The following is a 17,241-nucleotide window of genomic DNA, read 5'->3' on the forward strand; positions in this document are numbered from 1 at the left end:
AAAAAAACAGCTATAATAGAAGAGAAGAAACTTTGAAATTGAGCAGATCCTGGACACCAGCTCTCAGAAGAACAAGAACCTTCCCCTTCCAGATCCAGCAACAGAATGACGACAACAGCCAATCAGATAACTCCACATCTCTTGGCCAATCAGGTTTAACCAGCATAACAACTTTTTTCAATATGCTGCCAGCCATAGAATCAACTGACCAATCGCAAAACAATAGTGTAGGTCAAGCCATTTATGTACGTAAATACAACCTGAGACTCCGGAAAACTTGACTTGATCCAGTTTATCTATTCTCCTGATGATGCTAACCACTAGTGTTGGGGAAACGTTGAGAACTAATTCAAACGGACGACGGTCTTCGAACCCGAAAAAACAATTTTCATCAAATGATGGCCACGAAAACCTTATCAACTATTTAAAATTGTTAAAATTACAAAAAAAAAAAAAATATCCAGTACATGCATATTCATATAAAAGGATACATAATGAGAATCACTTCAAAAAAGGCTCCTACTGGACCCAATACAGACAATGAGGTGTTACCCAATGTAAAGTCCTGTAATAAAGAAAATAATGCAAATTATTGCAGAAACCAACAATAAAAGCAAATAACCATAAAAACTACAAATTTCTCATGATGCCTTTCAGCACATCAAAACAAATGCTTTTCTTCCTGATTATGTGGGAAAGAGTGCAATTATATTAAACATTATTTGCTCAGTGTACCTTAAGTGCACAAATCTAAGCAAACTCTCCGTCCTGTAGTCTCTAACATAGGGAAAGCTTCATACTACTTAGCTAAATTCCTTTTCCCAACTCTTTTTTCATTCACTAAATCCAAAAGTAATATAGTCAAAATTTCCTCAAGCTTCACCATAACAGTGACAACATTTTTTTTTATGTTGACTCAATGTTTACTAATATTCCCATAACAGGTTGTATTTGGTGTCTAAAAAGGTGACTACCAACTCATAACTTTTCTAGCCTGAAGTCTATGAAATCTGCAATCTAACTTTCTCACATTACTCACAAACAGCCTTCAGTTTTCATGGTCAATTTTACACCAAGATTCTAGCAATATAAAATTCTCTCTGATTTCATATGGCACACATATGGATGAGCTTGAAGGTAAGCTGCTAAACATTGTGCTGATGATGCAATGGGGAGGTTTTAAAGGTGACTTAGAATAGCTACTGCTTGTTATGAATGACATAGACCCCTCCCTTGCAAGTTCATGGCTGATTTGGAAACAAACAATGAACTAGCATTTTTTGATGTAAAAGTAACCGAACATAAACATTTTTCCGAATCTCTATCTTCTATAAGCCATTTTCTGTTTCACTATCAGCACATGTTACCACCTCTTGTCACCACATGGAAAAGAAACGCAAAGCATTCTATACCTTCAAAAGAGTAATTAACATTTACTCGGATCAGAACACATTAGGCAGTGTACTTGACACCATCTGAACAATTGCTGAAGATGGGGGGGGGGGGAATGGAGAGGATTAACATCAAGATTGCTGACAAAATTTGAAAACAAATTCAGAAGGCCAACATAAGTTACCATTCTAGAAAACATTGTAGACTGGCTAGTCAAAAAAATGTAGCATGTGATCCACTAATTTTACTCAAAATCAATCCTATTCTGATCCACCAGTTCAACCAAAGTGTACCAAAAAAAAAAAAATATATATATATATATATATATATATATAAATTACAAGCTCCTTATACCAAATAATGAACAACAGAGTATTTATTATGATCCAGGTGGTGATTGCCCTCTGGATTACATAGGACTGGCTAAGTGACAAAAAAACAAGATTTAGCAAACTTTTTCAATGCATAGTAGACTCTCACTAATTCAGTACATATCTGATTAGTATTGTGCTGGATTTCAGTAATCTGTCAGACCAGACAAGACACAGGCTCCATCCCTTCCAGGATGTAAGCCCTTTACCCGTGTGGTTGGGTTGTAAAAAAAATCCACTAATTTTACTCAAAATCAATCCTATTTTGAACTAGTTCAACTAAACTATAGGTGTGTACCAATATATATATAAATTTCTGACTTCGAATCAGAAGATTGCAGATTTCAGTAATCTGACACATTTATCCGCCAAAGTTTTCCAGCAAATCCTAATTACTGGACAGTAGTTAAAAACTCATTTAAATAGTATCAATTTCTGTGCACAGACATGCAGTGACATATTTTTCCTCTTCTACGCTCAAAAGAAACTCGACTAAAAATGCCAGATTACTGGAAGGGCCAGACTAGCAGAAGGCTGGATTATCAAGATTCTACTGTATTAAAAATCAAGAATGCAACAAATTGACTATCATCTTATACTGCTGTCAACAGAGCCATAAAGTCAAAGTCAATAAAGCCAGAGTTTTGCAGAGTCTCTGAGTTTCTTGAATTTTTTTAAAGGAACTTCAAAAATATATTAGTCGATGATAAACAAATTTATACACCACTGATTGCATCACCATGCCTGAGGTTTATTTTGAGCACAGCTTTAGAGAACAATCAAATAACTCAATTTTGAATGCAACCAGTCAAAAAATTACTCTAGATTTAATTGTACTTAGTTTTATTCTCACCATAGGGTGTGACTTACACAAGCATACTTTTCGTCATCAGAGTGGGATGCTTGGTCAGTGTGACAACAGTCATATGGGGGGGGGGGGGGGCTTACCCGAAAATAATTGGAATCAATTTATCTTGGCATTATCACGGAGCATCCATAGTACATTGTTCTCCCACTAGGGAAATGTAAGGCATGCCTCCTGAGCCAGTGTGCCAAGCACCATTGCTTGGTAGGCTGTATTTGGTATTTGTGAATTTTTATTGTGAAAGCTGTTTCACCTTTTTCTCATTATGGTCATGGCAGACCAATGTGATTCACGTAGGTCTGTTTACTGAACAGAGCACAGCCATGAAATTTTGCTACCTGCTTAGGAAAAAAGCAGTAGGAACTGTTAGGATGTTAAAAACCGCTTATGGGGATGCTGGTATCAGTAAAATTCAAGTGCATGAGTGGTTTTCCCATTTCAAAGCAGGTGAAATGTCAATTGACTACCAACCATTCTCTAGACATCCTTCAATTTTCCAAACAGATGAAAATATCGAAAAAATGAGAAAAGTTGTGCTTGAAGATCAGCAATGTACAATAGAAGAAATGGAGTTGTCTGGAAAGAGTTAAACCTTGGCACAGCAAAATTTTATTGGAATATTTGAAGATGAGCAGGGTCAACACAAAGTTTGTGCCTCAGCTTTTGACTGATGATCGAAAAGAGTCTTGCTTAGAAGCAGGGTTGCTCGACTTTTTATCCATTCTAGCAATTTGGCTAATCAGATGGGAAAAAGTTGTAGTCAAATGAGGAAGAACCTCAGCCAAATTGATGGGTCACGAAATGTGAATTCCAAAACAACTGTGTCAAATTGCCGTTTTCACCATCAAGAGGTCAAATGGGCACCCACGATTTGGCAAATTTGATCTTTCATTCATTTGCCAAATTAAATATTTTGTCAGGATTTGGCGCAATGGCGATCGGCAGCGCGAGCCATGCTTCTAAGCAGGCGTGCTTTAAAGACATCTCCGAATTGACCCAGATTTCTTACACAGAACAATTACTGGTGACAAGACGTGGTGCTATGGCTATGATCCTGAAAGCGAACAGCAATTAAACCAGTAAGACATTTTCACATCATCACCACCTCATCAAGTGAAGTCAAATGCCAAAACAATGCTCATCTGTTTGTGAGAGGGGTGGCGCATAAAAAATTCCTTCCTCAAGGTCAGACTGTTAACTAGGGTTTCTACTTGAAGGTGCTGAGATTTCACTGAATAGAAATCAGATTTGACAGGTTATACAAATCATCATTTGTCATGCTAACCTAGCGAAACATCTACACAACTGTGGCTACACAGAATTTTCTCTAGGGAACGTTTCAATTTTTTCTTCTCCTCAAGGGGGGGGGGGGTTTAAGTTTTTCCCTGCAAAGTAACACTATAATCTCAGCTTGAGGGGGGTTAGAACACCAAAATCCCCCCCCCTTGCATATGCCAATGGCTATACAGATTTCTCTATCTGTCCTGTGTGTGGAGAAAAGTTCTTCATGCATTTCATGTCCACAACACACGTGTGTACTCATATTATCGTATTCATGTTGCTCACCAAATAAGGTGCTAAGCGAGATGGCATGGGTGATCCCTAATTGTCTATATTCCCCCACACAATATTTCTATTTTTTATTCTTTTCACCAAATCCATCGGAGCGAGTGAACTCAACCCAATAAAACTGATGCTGGCTTCTAGTCCGCAAGTTATGAAACCCATTTGCTCACCAATAAGGTGTTAAGCGAGATAACTCGCTCCGATGGATATATATATATATTTTTTTATTCTACAATAAGATTCTCATTTCTTTTTCTTTTTGTATACTGTGTTTATAATATGACAAGTGTAAGATAACAGATGAGATAGCACGTGACCCTCTCCAATTGCTTTTAAAATATACCTCAATCCTAATATGTGCACATTCATCCGTCTTAACGAAACCAAGAACCTTTTCTCCAACTCCCAACCCTATATCGTCTGTAATCACCACAAAATTTGTTAATCGTGACTACCCAATTGTCTGGAGAAAATATGTAAAAAATTTTTTTTCTTCTTCTTTGACACAAAATAAAGTGTTCCAGACTCTGCCACAAAGCTAGGCTGGAAGAGATCTTGGCAACGGGATAAGTCCAGTGGCAAAGTTCTGGCATTCATTCATTCATTGTGTGTGGAGAAAAAGAAGAAACTCCACTTCATTATGTAGGATGATGCCCTGCATTCTCTTATCCTGAGAAGGAACTACTTTGGTGATCATCGGGTGATGCTAAGTGAAGTAGTAAATGCAGCCAGCACATTTATAACCTGGTAAATTTTTCTTAATTATGCTAAATACCTGAACTCATGATAAGTATTAATTCTCTGCTCTGATTCAAACTCTCGTGTTATTTTTTAAATAACTTCATGTTGAGTTTCCAGAAACATTTTCAAGAGATTTTTTTCTGCTCTTTTTTTTCCCTTAAAAGGGTATTTGAATGTACACAGTAGAACAGTTGTTTATAATATGATGAAGAAAGCTGGGTCAGGAAGGAGAGCAGTAGTTTAGAGCTAGTAAAATGCTCTTGACACTATAAATAACAAAGTAGATGAGGGTAAAAAATGATGAAGGCACTATCTGGCATCATGACAGATAAATTTACAAAATGTTTTGAACAATGAAAGAAAAGATGGGACAAGTGTATTAGCTCTAATGAAAAGTACTTTGAAGGAATTAAAAAGAATAGTGTGTCAAAATGTGTTACGATATTCAAAATTTTTCATTGTTATTTGCCTTTATAAATTTGTTTCTTTTTTATTGTATTAAAATATAATTGCAAAATGGATCTGGAACATGAATTCACATCACTGAACTTTTAGCACTATCATCAATTAGACACTTATCAATAAACTGAATTCAGCATATGCACAATCATTGTTGAACATCAGTAGACTATGTACGGTAAAAGGCTGATATAGTGAATATGGATAATAACAAGAATCTTGTTGTAATGAGCAATTTGCAAGTGCATGTCAAAGAGCTCATGATATAAAGATACAAGAAATATTTGGCTATACAGAGTTGAAAACCATGAAACATTCTCTATAACAAACAAAATTCTCCAGAAAAGCCAGTTCTTCTTTCTCTCTCTTCAAAAATTTGACTAAAGGGGGATGGATTGTTTTCATTTATTATATTTCACATGCTTCTTGTAAACATTGTTTTTAATTTTTGAAATGTACTCTCTGCCACTCCATCATCACAATCTTAATCTTTGCCATCATTATCACTGTCATGTGTTGGCCCTAATTTGACCTTGTCTTAATTTTTTACTCAAGTGTGCAGTATGGAATAGCTATATCAGTTTGGAAATGACAATTCAAGAATATTACTTAATACAGTAAACCTCTCTTTTGCAGACACCGGCGGGACAAAAAAAATCATACATAAAAGAATGGTGAGCAATAATCACGGGTTTGAAATGTATACTTTTATTATACAAGAGGAAATTATTATTTGACCACAAAAGGTGTCTGTTAAGAGGGGTTTCACTGTACTACCATATAAAATTTTGTTTTTTAAATGCATCTTTATATTATTTAACAAACATGTATTGTTCATAAAACTGATAAAGAAAATAGAAACAAAATATTCACTTAAGAGGTACAAGAAATGCTAAGACTAAGAAACATACCTCAGGATACATTGGTAATGTTTTAACACCAAAACACAGAGCAAACATGTTTTGGAAAACAATTAATACTGATACAACCTAAACAAAAATGAAAAATAAAATTATTCTCAATTTTAGGTAAAAAAGCTATGACCAGTAGTTTTCATTTCATATAATATAAAAGGGGAGGGGGAAAAACAGACATAAAACACCCATTCCTTATGAGTAATAGAATTATGTGCTGTAATTAATACCAAATATCAGAGATGGTACTAATGATCTCAGTCATAATATTGAAGCAAAAGCGTCAAAATTATCGGTCTGGTTACATTTTTCTTTGGTTTATAGATTTTAATGTTTGTTATTCAAGTCCAGAGCAAACCAAAACTCATATGTGAAGAATAAAACAATTCAAACTCATCATTTGAACAATGCAGTTCTATCCAAAAAGAAAACCAATGACATAATTTCAGATGTGTTTTTCAGACCTCAGCGTTCAAAGGGACACAAATTCATGGAATCCGGACAATTTTTATTTTGAACAAAATTGGAAAAAATGTTGTCAATGGTGTTTTTCAGTCCTTAGCATTCAGGTGAACACAAACATTGTACCTGAGCATGGTGTATTTTGAATAAAACTACAAACAATTTTGTCATAGCAAATATTAAATAAAATCCAATATGCTGGAGTAAACAATTTTAAACACTTAATCCTTATGATTGTTTCAAAACACTATGGGTTCTGCTCTCAAAAGATAATTTCTTTTTCAAACTAAATTTTCTTGGATGAAAAGGACCAAAATATGCTGGCTATCACAACAGGTGCCAACAAAGTATTAAAAGGCACAGTGAGCAGGGCCATCTTAATGTATAGGCTTACTGGTCTAAAGTGCATGAATAATTTCGACTCTAGTTCACTAGCCCATGAAATGCACTAGACAATTTTTCAGAAGTCAAGATTTCGGCCAGTGAAAATGGTGAATCCTTCAAATATTGTCACAGGGTGTGGATTTTGTACAACATAAGAGCTATAACATCATTAGGCCACAATTACTGCATTGTCATTGGATCATGATCGGCACACCTTTATTTGACCACAATCGCTGCATCATTGTTGGACCACGATCATGCATCATAGTTTGACCACGATCGATGTATCATCATTGGATCATGATCAGATCTCTGCAACAAGCTTAAACATGATTTCAGTTCATAATTAAAAACATCCGAACTGTTGGATGTTCCTTAGTATTATAAGTATTACGTATTAAGATTCATATTGGGTTATGTCCTGGTGAACAGCCAAATGCAATACAGGAATGGAAGTAAAAAACAGGAAGTGAATGCAAGAGCATCTTCAGTCACGAGCTGCATATATATGCAGCAATAATAAAGGCATCATCAAAGACATTCACATATTTTCACAGTATTAAAACATTTGAGCCTCATCAGCATTTCAGGATGACAAAGTTGTGATTGCAGATATGCTATCACTGTGGTCAATTACAGACAAAAGACAGAACAAAAGGTAAACAATCATGTTTTTAACTGAATATAATTATGACTAGGGATCAGATTTTTATGACCTGAAAAAGATCATAAAAATCTGAGTAAAGTCTTGAAAATATGCTAGCATTTTTGTAAATACACAAATAAAATTTTAGGCACCAATACCAATTTTAGTAGTCACCATGGCGACCTGGCACCCAGAATTTGTCCAGCCCCGATCTATACCATTCATACTGAGCAACAACTGTTCATCTTTGGACCTGTCCCATAGCATAAATATGGAAAGGAACTTGAGTTTTGCTATAAAAAAATGTGGGGTCTAAGGTACAAAGTGTATAAGTGCAATTTAAAAAAAAAATTAGTTAAACATATAGGAGAGTGAAGTTAAAAATCTCTTTTATTCAGAGTACAAACCATGTGTGTTACTCAAGCAAGGGCTGAATTCTAGTGGTGTAAAGAAAAATTGCTTCACCAGCCAGCTATCTACAAAAGCATTGCAGTTATATTCATTGTGCAGTTATGTTGCAGTCTGTTTTGATTTATCAGATGCTCCCAATGCCGGTCTAGAGATTGCTATGCTCGACAGTTATGAACTTTAGTCATGGATTACAGTTTTGTGCCCATAATCTTAAAGACAAAAATGCAGTTATGTTTATATAGAACAAGAGTCAAGCAACACAAGAGGGTGCAAAGAAAGTGCTTTTGGCCGGCTCAAATTCATTTCGCTCTTGCAAAACCACGTCACTTATTTGAAGGCATTTAGTGACAATAGTGGGGGACAAAACAAAAGTCATTTCATTGTCAAATTCTGACTATGCTATCCATAACACCAACATCCGAAGTGTAGATCACAAATTCCTAGTTTTTGGACACTCATTCATGGAATGTGCCCAGAATTTTGGGTTAATAGAGATTGCAAAAAACAAAAGTAAAACCGGAAGGTGTTTGTTTCAGAACATTGGGAAACTCTTGTAGACTAATAAGAATGTCACGTTGATGAGGATGAATAAAGAAGACTACATCACATTAGATTCGCTTAAGCATTTTCTCAATGTCAAAGACACAGTGCCTGGTATACAGAAGGTGCAATGGCTTCACTTCAAAAAGAAAGAACCATGAACCCACTTCTACAAAGAAAACTTAGGTGACATTGCAGAGTTTTCTACAATGAATTTGAAGTCCAAGCTGGAAGAGGTATACTCAGGTTTCCCGAACTGAAAGTCAATGAAGTTCAACTGAACATCAAATACATGAAGTTCAAAAATCTGCAGGAACTTTTACCACTTGTGCCACCACTGCACCATAACGTCTACAATTCTCTTCAGTATCAAATTACAGGAGACCAACAAAGACAAACTTGTACCCAAGAGAGTGCCTGTGTGTAAGAGCAAAATACTGAGGATGCCATAGAAGTGAATGAACACGACCATGTCAATGAATCTGATTAAAAGACATACTATCACATTTTCTGTGTAAAGACTTTTTCATAAATTGATGTTATTTTGATTATATTATTTAATTTGTACATTGCATTTTTATAATTTACTTTGCGCTCTTATTTAAGCTGCAAAATAGTTTAGTACACTAGAGGTGCAACATCTCGTTATCAAATGATTATTTTTATCATCATAAAATTTAAAAATTCTTAAATCTACTGTAAGCTACTTCATATGACCAAAACTCAATGTGTAAGAACAAAACCGATATTGCAGAATGTTGCACATTGCCACTCAAGGTTGGGCACACACCGGTTAGACATGACTAGACAAGACAGATTTAGACAAGCTTGGTCATTGTTGTTCATGTTGATTTGTATGGTGCAATGCACACTAGTTAATCAGACAAATTGAAACGATGCATTATACAAATCAAATCAATGTGAACAAAAATGACTAAGCTTGTCTAAAGCTGTCTAACCAGTGTGCACCTAGCCTAAACCCATGTTTCTCAGAATTAGGTATATGTCACTTACATCCCTTGTGCTTTAGACCCATCAAATGATTCACAATGAAACAGAAACAAGCTAAATCAAAACATCAACATAAAAGATACATATTGCACATAATAAAAAGATTGTTATAATAAAAATTCTACCTGCTATTGTAAGTTCCCTTTATAACAGATTATTTACATATTTAAAAAATACAAAAAACTAAAAATTCAGCAAGCAGAACAAACATATAGAACATGGAAAAACAAAAAATAAAATCTTACTGTAAGCACTAGCAGAAGGATGAATGAAATAGTATGGCGAAGAGATTTCTCCTGATCTTTCTTCCCAAATGCATTTTCTGAAAAGTATAGAATGACCTAAGTAAGAAATTGCATATGATTTGTCACATAGATTCATATATCGCCCCCCTCATGTTAGAAGCAGATATATGTGAAATATCTGTAGAAAAAAAAAAGAAGAAAAAAGTAGGAATAGTATTTGAATGTTTACTTTACCTATGTTACTCTACGGAAGTTATTTTCTTAAATGTTTTGTAACGTGTTTCAATAGGGATATACATTCACATTTAAGGCAAAACTAAGAAAAATAAGGTATCTAACCAGCTGATAAAAAAAATAAAAAATTAAAAAATTAAAATTTGCACATTCACGCTTCTAGCATGAGGGGGATTCAGCAATAAAAATCTGAGTTGAATCTATGGTGTTTGTATTGTTGTTCTTAAACTTTTGTCACCCACTGTCCCCTTGCCCAATTCATGGTTCATCTGCGGCTCCTCAGAATAGTTTAGTAGATATTTTCACTTAAAAAAAACCACTTCAAAGCATAAATAGGCACATAAATCAAGGACAGCTTGCTGCGACAACCCTAACAAAAGTTGGCGAGGCAACTGCGACGCACATGTTGAGAAACACTCAACCATTTTACTGTCATTTTACCAACGACTAAAATCCAAGAGCCCCCAACCAAGGAGCGGGAAGTCAATATGCAGATTTTTTTATGGGCCCGATACATTGATTTATGTGCAAACTTTTACTGCTAAAATTACAAATTACTTGTTTGAACACCAAATACACATTTAGAAAGCTTGATGCTGAGGCCATATATTTGCAGACGTTCGAATAACCACCTTAGATGTTCGATGTGCTTTTCTGGTGATTTCGAAGCTACCAGTATGTCATCAACAAAGGCATATACAAATGGAAGTCCACGAGTGACCTCGTCAATAAACCTTTGGAATGTGGCTGCAGCGTTGCAAAGGCCAAACTGCATTTGAGTGCTCTCGAACAACCCAAATGGTGTGATAATAGCACTTTTATGGACATCTTCAGGAAGTATAGGAATCTGATGATAGGCCCTGATGAGATCTATGTGAGAAAAGATTTTACTACCATGCAATTCAGATGTAAAGTCCAGAACATTTGGAACACTGTACCCGTCCTTCACAGTCTGTGCATTTAAAGCTCGGTAATCACCAACTGGACGCCATTCATCACTGTCCTTTTTCGGGACCAAGTGCAGAGGTGATGCATAGCAGCTGTTAGATGGTCGTAAATGGCTGAGGTCAAGCATCTGCTGAAATTCTTGCTTCACGATTTTCAATCGATCAGGAGCTAGACGTCTTGGTTTGGCATGCACAGGTGGACCAACAGTCTCGATATGATGCACGACAGAGTGTTTCACAGGTTGTCCTGGTTGTGGTGGTTTGATGATGTCAGGAAACTTGCTGAGAAAGCTGTGGTAGATGGTGTCACCTTCGACGAGTTTGATTGAGTGAACTTCAGCAATGTGAAGATCACAGTCAGCATTGAGTTTTGTTGTCCTATCCAGTAAACATCATCGTCGGAGATCCGGAACAAGATCAAAGTTCAACAGAAAGTCTGCCCCAATGATGGGTGTGGAAACATTTGCCAGTAGGAAAGTCCAAGTGAAATTACGACGGAGATTGAAATCTAACGTCACCCTCTTTTGACCATAAACACTAATGAATGAAGCATTTAGCAGCAGAGAGCTTCATAGTGGCATCGCAGCGTCATTGTGATGGTGATGCTGGAAGGATAGAAACATCGGATCCAGTGTCAATCAGGAATCGAAATTTGGAATTTCTGTCCATGGTAAAAAGGCGACGAGATGCATGTGGCAAGGAGCATGTCGCGATTACTCCTCGCCCGCCTCGTTTTTTTGAAACTTGCACGGCGACACGCACTTTTTGGCGTTGTTGCCGAATTTGTTGTGATACCAGCAGTTTTCCGATCGTGAATGCGGACTGCGCACACGTGAAGTACGTTGACGAGAGTTGCTACGCGAACGCAGGACGTTTCTCAACTCGCGGCGTAACTGAGCCACTTCGTCCCGAAGTTGCGCGACGGAATCCGGCTGTTGCGGTTTCTCAACTGCGTCAACATGCTGAGGGTTCACTTCGTGAATTTTGTCGGCGAGTTGAGCAGCTTTCTCGAGAACGAGTGGAGTGACAGCAGCGAGAATGGACTGAGTTGATGCCGGTAGGTGTTGGAGAAAAAGCTCCATCAGCAATTCGTCGGAGACAGAATGCGATTCCGCTCGTCGTCGCAATTCGCGGAGAATGTCGGATGGTTTCCGATCTCCCAATGACCCGCATGTTAAGAGCTTTCGAAGTTGAGTGGACGACGACTCGCTCGACGGTCTAATAAGTTCCGATTTCAGCCTTTCATACGGATCCGTGGCCGGCGGATTAACGAGAATGTCTCTGACAAGAGCCGCACTTTCCGGAGGCATATTCGCGACAACATAGTTGTACTTTGTGACAGTTTCGGTTATCGGTTTCGGAACAGCGAGAGCGAAAGTGCTTTCACACATGATGAACCACAGCGCTGGATCATGGTTATTGAAAAGTGGTATCTGAACGGCACTTACTTCCATGCTGAAAATCCAGGAAAAAGTGATGTCAGTTCCGGAAAGCGAAAGTTCACTCACGGGAAACGCCCGTAGATTGCCTCGTGCCGCATGAAGAAACTGGAACTTGTTTGAAGTCCGCGGTCACCATACTTTGGATTATGAGGTTGCGTGATTCGTATAAAACGAAGGACTCAGGATAATTGATTAATTTCTTAAAATAATTATTTATTTACAACACGAAACTGAGCTCTTGATGGTTCGATCGCTTCTCTCGATTTCCCGCGTGACAATCGGATGGCGTCGGCTTTACAAGTGCCGCCATCTCTGAGATAAAATACAAATCAAATTTCACCACATATGCTTTAAAATAAGGGGCTGTTCAAGTACTACATCAGCAAATTTTCAGCAATTTTTGACTCACCCCTCTTGTCAGAAAAAGTCAGCAAAACTCTCACCCTCCCCGGGGGCACTCTGCCCCCTTCCTCCTAACGCTTATTGGTGGAATCTGAATTGGGGGCTTCCCCCCAGATGATCAAAAATTTATTTTTTTTAATCCACAAAATATTTTTTAAAAGAATTGTAAAAATATTTTTTACAATTTCGAAACAAAATATCTTTATATGTTATTATAATCAATTTTTGTTAATTTCAATGCTATTTGAAGGCTAAGAACCCAAAATTGCTCAAGAAATTCATTGCGACCCTACGTCTCTAAGCCCTTGGTAACCCTTGACTCGCGGTAAACATTCGGCCTGTGCTAAGACGCCTTCATATACGAGTGGAACCATCAGGCATTCTGGCCCTCGCCGAATTCCAACAGGGTTGCTGCACGAAATCGTCTCTTCTGAAATGACCGACAAACAGAGGGAAAAAACAATCGCGTCGGTAAATCTGGCATAGCAACCTAACAAACAGAATTCCTCGCGCGCTAAAAATGGGTGGCAAATACATATGGAAAATTCAATTTGTGGGAGAAATGAGGAATTTCAAGGAACAGATTTTTACTATGGGAAATAAACCACGTTTCACGAAATTATTGGTAAACAATAGGTTGAATTCGTAACAGTTCGTGTGACTACGATCAAGTAATTTATCTTAAACACAAAAGTATATAGCAAAAAAAAAATTAACTTTTTTTCAGGTTTTTAGTGAAAATAAAATATTCCTATATATCCCCTACCCCAATCCTTAATTTTAGGATAAAAGTCGGCATACAAAAATATGTATAGTCAATTTAGATTACATGAAGAAAATTTCTTCTGGATATTAAATGATTGTGTGATTTGATAAACTACTGCCTCTAGATATTGGAAATTTAGTAAAAAAAATTCTTAAATATTTTAGGAGCATTTATTTTATCAGAATTTTCTTCAGTATATTACAAATTCTGAATAGCACACACAGGTTCAATAATGTAAATTGACGAGCTCAATGAGTGAATGAATTTATTTATTAAAAGAATATTCAAACATAATGTACATAGCTGATGAAAGCAAGATTTTGCTTTCATGTAAATATCATATTCACAATTTCACATATTTTTCTACACTAAGTAATTAATTACTACGCTGCTTTAGAGTACAAGTAAACTCTTTGAATTACAAAAAAAATATGCTTAAATAATTGAAATATAGTTCTTTTCTTGAAACTGCGTGACCCAACAGCAATTAATCTGAAGAAGAAAAAAAAAAAATTATATAAAGCAATACTTCAAGAGAGCCAAGATAAAAACTCAACAACTGCAAATTGAAAATTACAATTATGGCAAAAAAATAGTCCACACGTAAATACCCATATTTTGTTATCTGTGACCCCAGTAATAGGTCAATACAGGGGCACAACAAAATACTTTGTCCCCCGGGCGAGCCAGAATTTTGGTATCCTCTTGCATGTAGAAACAGTTAAAGGATGAATTCTGCACCCGTCTGGTGCAGTGCCTGGGGCACCAGACCCACATTCCCCCCCCCCAGTTGCAGCCCTGGGCCAATAATAAGCCAATCTTAAAATTCTAATAAATGTATAAAAGCATCACAACATTAGGATAAATAATCACCAATAAAATACACACATTGATTTCTTTTAATAAATATATTTGTATGTAGCTAGTATCCTACAAACCAAGCTTTCTCTCCTCATCTAAAAAGTAAACAAATAAGCAATGACGAGCAAAAATGAAACACAAACTTTTCTTAAAAATATAAAGACACTGAGGCTCTATAACATTATTAGTGTAAGTGCATAATGTAATTTTTTCTGACACCACACAGTAATTCATTGTGTACAATAGATAGATGTCGATATGTATAGCAAACTATTTCCAGAATTTTACCATTACTCATCCAAAAATTTAAAAGAATATATAAATTACAGGTGACTAAAAGATGAAAAAGACAAATATTTAAGATGCCAAAAAAGGTACGAGAAAGACATATTTATGTAAAGATGTTCAGATAAATTTCACTTAGTTTTAGAATCTTTCAAACTTCTCAAATTTCTCGTATTCAGAGGAATGGATGTGTGAAATGATGTTGATAGAGTGATAAATAGTTACACCTGCGCACTCACTAAAGTGGGGGAGCCTATTTCATAACTTCAGTACCTAGATTGAGTAGCTTAGTTACATTACCAGTTTATTATTTCAATTATATTTTCCTAAATAATTATTTGTTTCTTGTTCAGTGAAATTATCCTTCAATTAATTACAATAGAAATAGAAATAAGTGGTATGAATAGAGATTTCTTTTAACGTAATCTAGGTTGTGCAATGGTAAAGGAAAACATATCCACAATGGGAATATATTGAGCATACAAGAAAGATTGAATTTGTGCACATGCAACAGTTCATATTTTCAGTGAACATCATTAGTGTGATTACAATTTGGACAATGAATATAAAAACCATTTTCATGAAACGGGGAAAATTTCATAATACATATTTACATGAAGTATTATTATGTGTGATCAGTTGTGAAAATTCACGTGTTCTGATGTTGTGGTAATAACATCAGAAATAAGTGTCCACCAGTGAATGAGAGAAACCTGATTTTCACGTTTTTCTTGCCATCATAATAATGTGTTATGTGCTTGTACGTCTGTATAACGAGATTTGTTGCTGGCAGTTGTCGAAAACTCTTTCATGCTTTCTAAATCTTTTGCACAAATTCGACACCTTAATGTTTATTTTCTGAAATAATTGTATTCATATTTTTTGTACTACACTTACCATGATATACCAAAATGTCACTATTAAAATGTCACTTTTTAACCACAAAGTCAAAAATTAACAAATCAACGATTACAATGCTAGTTAACTTTCTTTTTTTTTGTCAGCTTTCTTATATCAGTTTCTAATTCCCCTCAAATTTTACTCACAGAACATATTAAATGTAAAATACAGACTGAAAATAAATTGAGTGAATTTTTGCTTCATTATTTCTCAAATATGTGGCTTTTTTTAACTTGCTTTGTGTTGAGCATTTGAAACTGCAGGCTTCGCTAAGCACTAAAATGATAAATTAAAGAAAGCAAACATGCTGGCAATCAGGCCCGTCATTTGGGGGGGGGGCGGGCGGGGAGGGGCCGTTGCCACCCTGACTTTTGAAAGTACACTACAAATGGTATATAAATATATATACATGCGTACCTTTAGTACATGCTCTTTGCCCCCCCCCCCCCTCCTTGGAAAAAGTTGAAATGACGGTCCTGCTGGCAATATTAAAAACTAATAATATTTTTGAATATTGAGGTTATTTTCGTGTATCTATGGTTTTGAGAAAAAAATAATTTCATCAAAATTCATAATTCACAATCTTTGAATGCCTTTTTCGCGAAATGTCAATTTTTACAATTGCGCACATGATTACACAAAAATGGTTAGACCAATTATTATGAAATTTTCTACACTTACTAAACTAACCTAACTTAGGGCTATAGAAGGAACTAGAATCTTTGAGATTCACAAGAAATTAAAAATTTTGAATATTGCAAAAAATTTGAAAATTTAAAAAAAAAAAGGATACTTTCCTTCATAATTTCTTAGAACTCCTAATTCATTGAAATTCCACATTCATATCCTTTGGAAGGAAGCACAAGCCATAGATCTAAGTAAAAATTACTCATTTAATCATACGTGCAAAACAACTATGTTTTTGCAGAGGCAAAATTTAATGTGCAAGTTTTTTGCTTCAAAACTCAGTGTGTATGAAAAATTTAAAAGCATTTTCCATGCAAGATAATGATACAAGCTGAAAATATGATGCACATTTTAAAACATTATCATTAAACTAATTCTAAATAATTTAGCAGAGTAATCACTGCATATGCCTTGCATGAAATCCTGTGTCCTCTTGAGGATATGAACCGCACTAAACGAAACAGTTAATTGTTCATTTTCTGGCTTTATAATAAAGAGAATAGAGAAAATAAGGTTATTCGAACACATTACATACCAAATCATTGCTCAGGACTTTTTCCTTTGGGAAAGAGCGTAAATCATCCCAAGATGGTCTCTCTGGGCTGTCAGTGGTCATGTCTTTCTGTCTGTTCAGAAATTTTGGGAAGGCCTATATTCTTTTTCTGTTGAGGAGTGAGAGGTTTTGGAGGATTGGGAACCTGGAACTATGG

At 35.9% G+C, this 17,241-nt stretch overlaps 1 protein-coding gene across 1 annotated transcript in view; it reads right to left on the reverse strand.

Annotated features, from left to right (window-relative positions):
• The window catches only part of lili (LMBR1-like protein lilipod), an 81,005-nt gene that overhangs the window by 10,724 nt on the left and 53,040 nt on the right, over positions 1-17,241 (reverse strand). The window contains exons 11-13 of the mRNA XM_089238807.1: positions 10,008-10,084; positions 6,306-6,383; positions 492-565 (exon numbers count right to left, since the gene is read on the reverse strand). Of these exons, the coding sequence (XP_089094933.1) occupies positions 492-565; positions 6,306-6,383; positions 10,008-10,084 (229 nt within the window). The remainder of the gene's footprint in view (positions 1-491; positions 566-6,305; positions 6,384-10,007; positions 10,085-17,241) is intronic.

The sequence above is a fragment of the Pholcus phalangioides genome, unplaced genomic scaffold (assembly GCF_987345545.1).
Source record: "Pholcus phalangioides strain wild (caught in Gottingen) unplaced genomic scaffold, Ppha-v1.0 ptg000011l_1, whole genome shotgun sequence".
NCBI lineage: Eukaryota > Metazoa > Arthropoda > Arachnida > Araneae > Pholcidae > Pholcus > Pholcus phalangioides.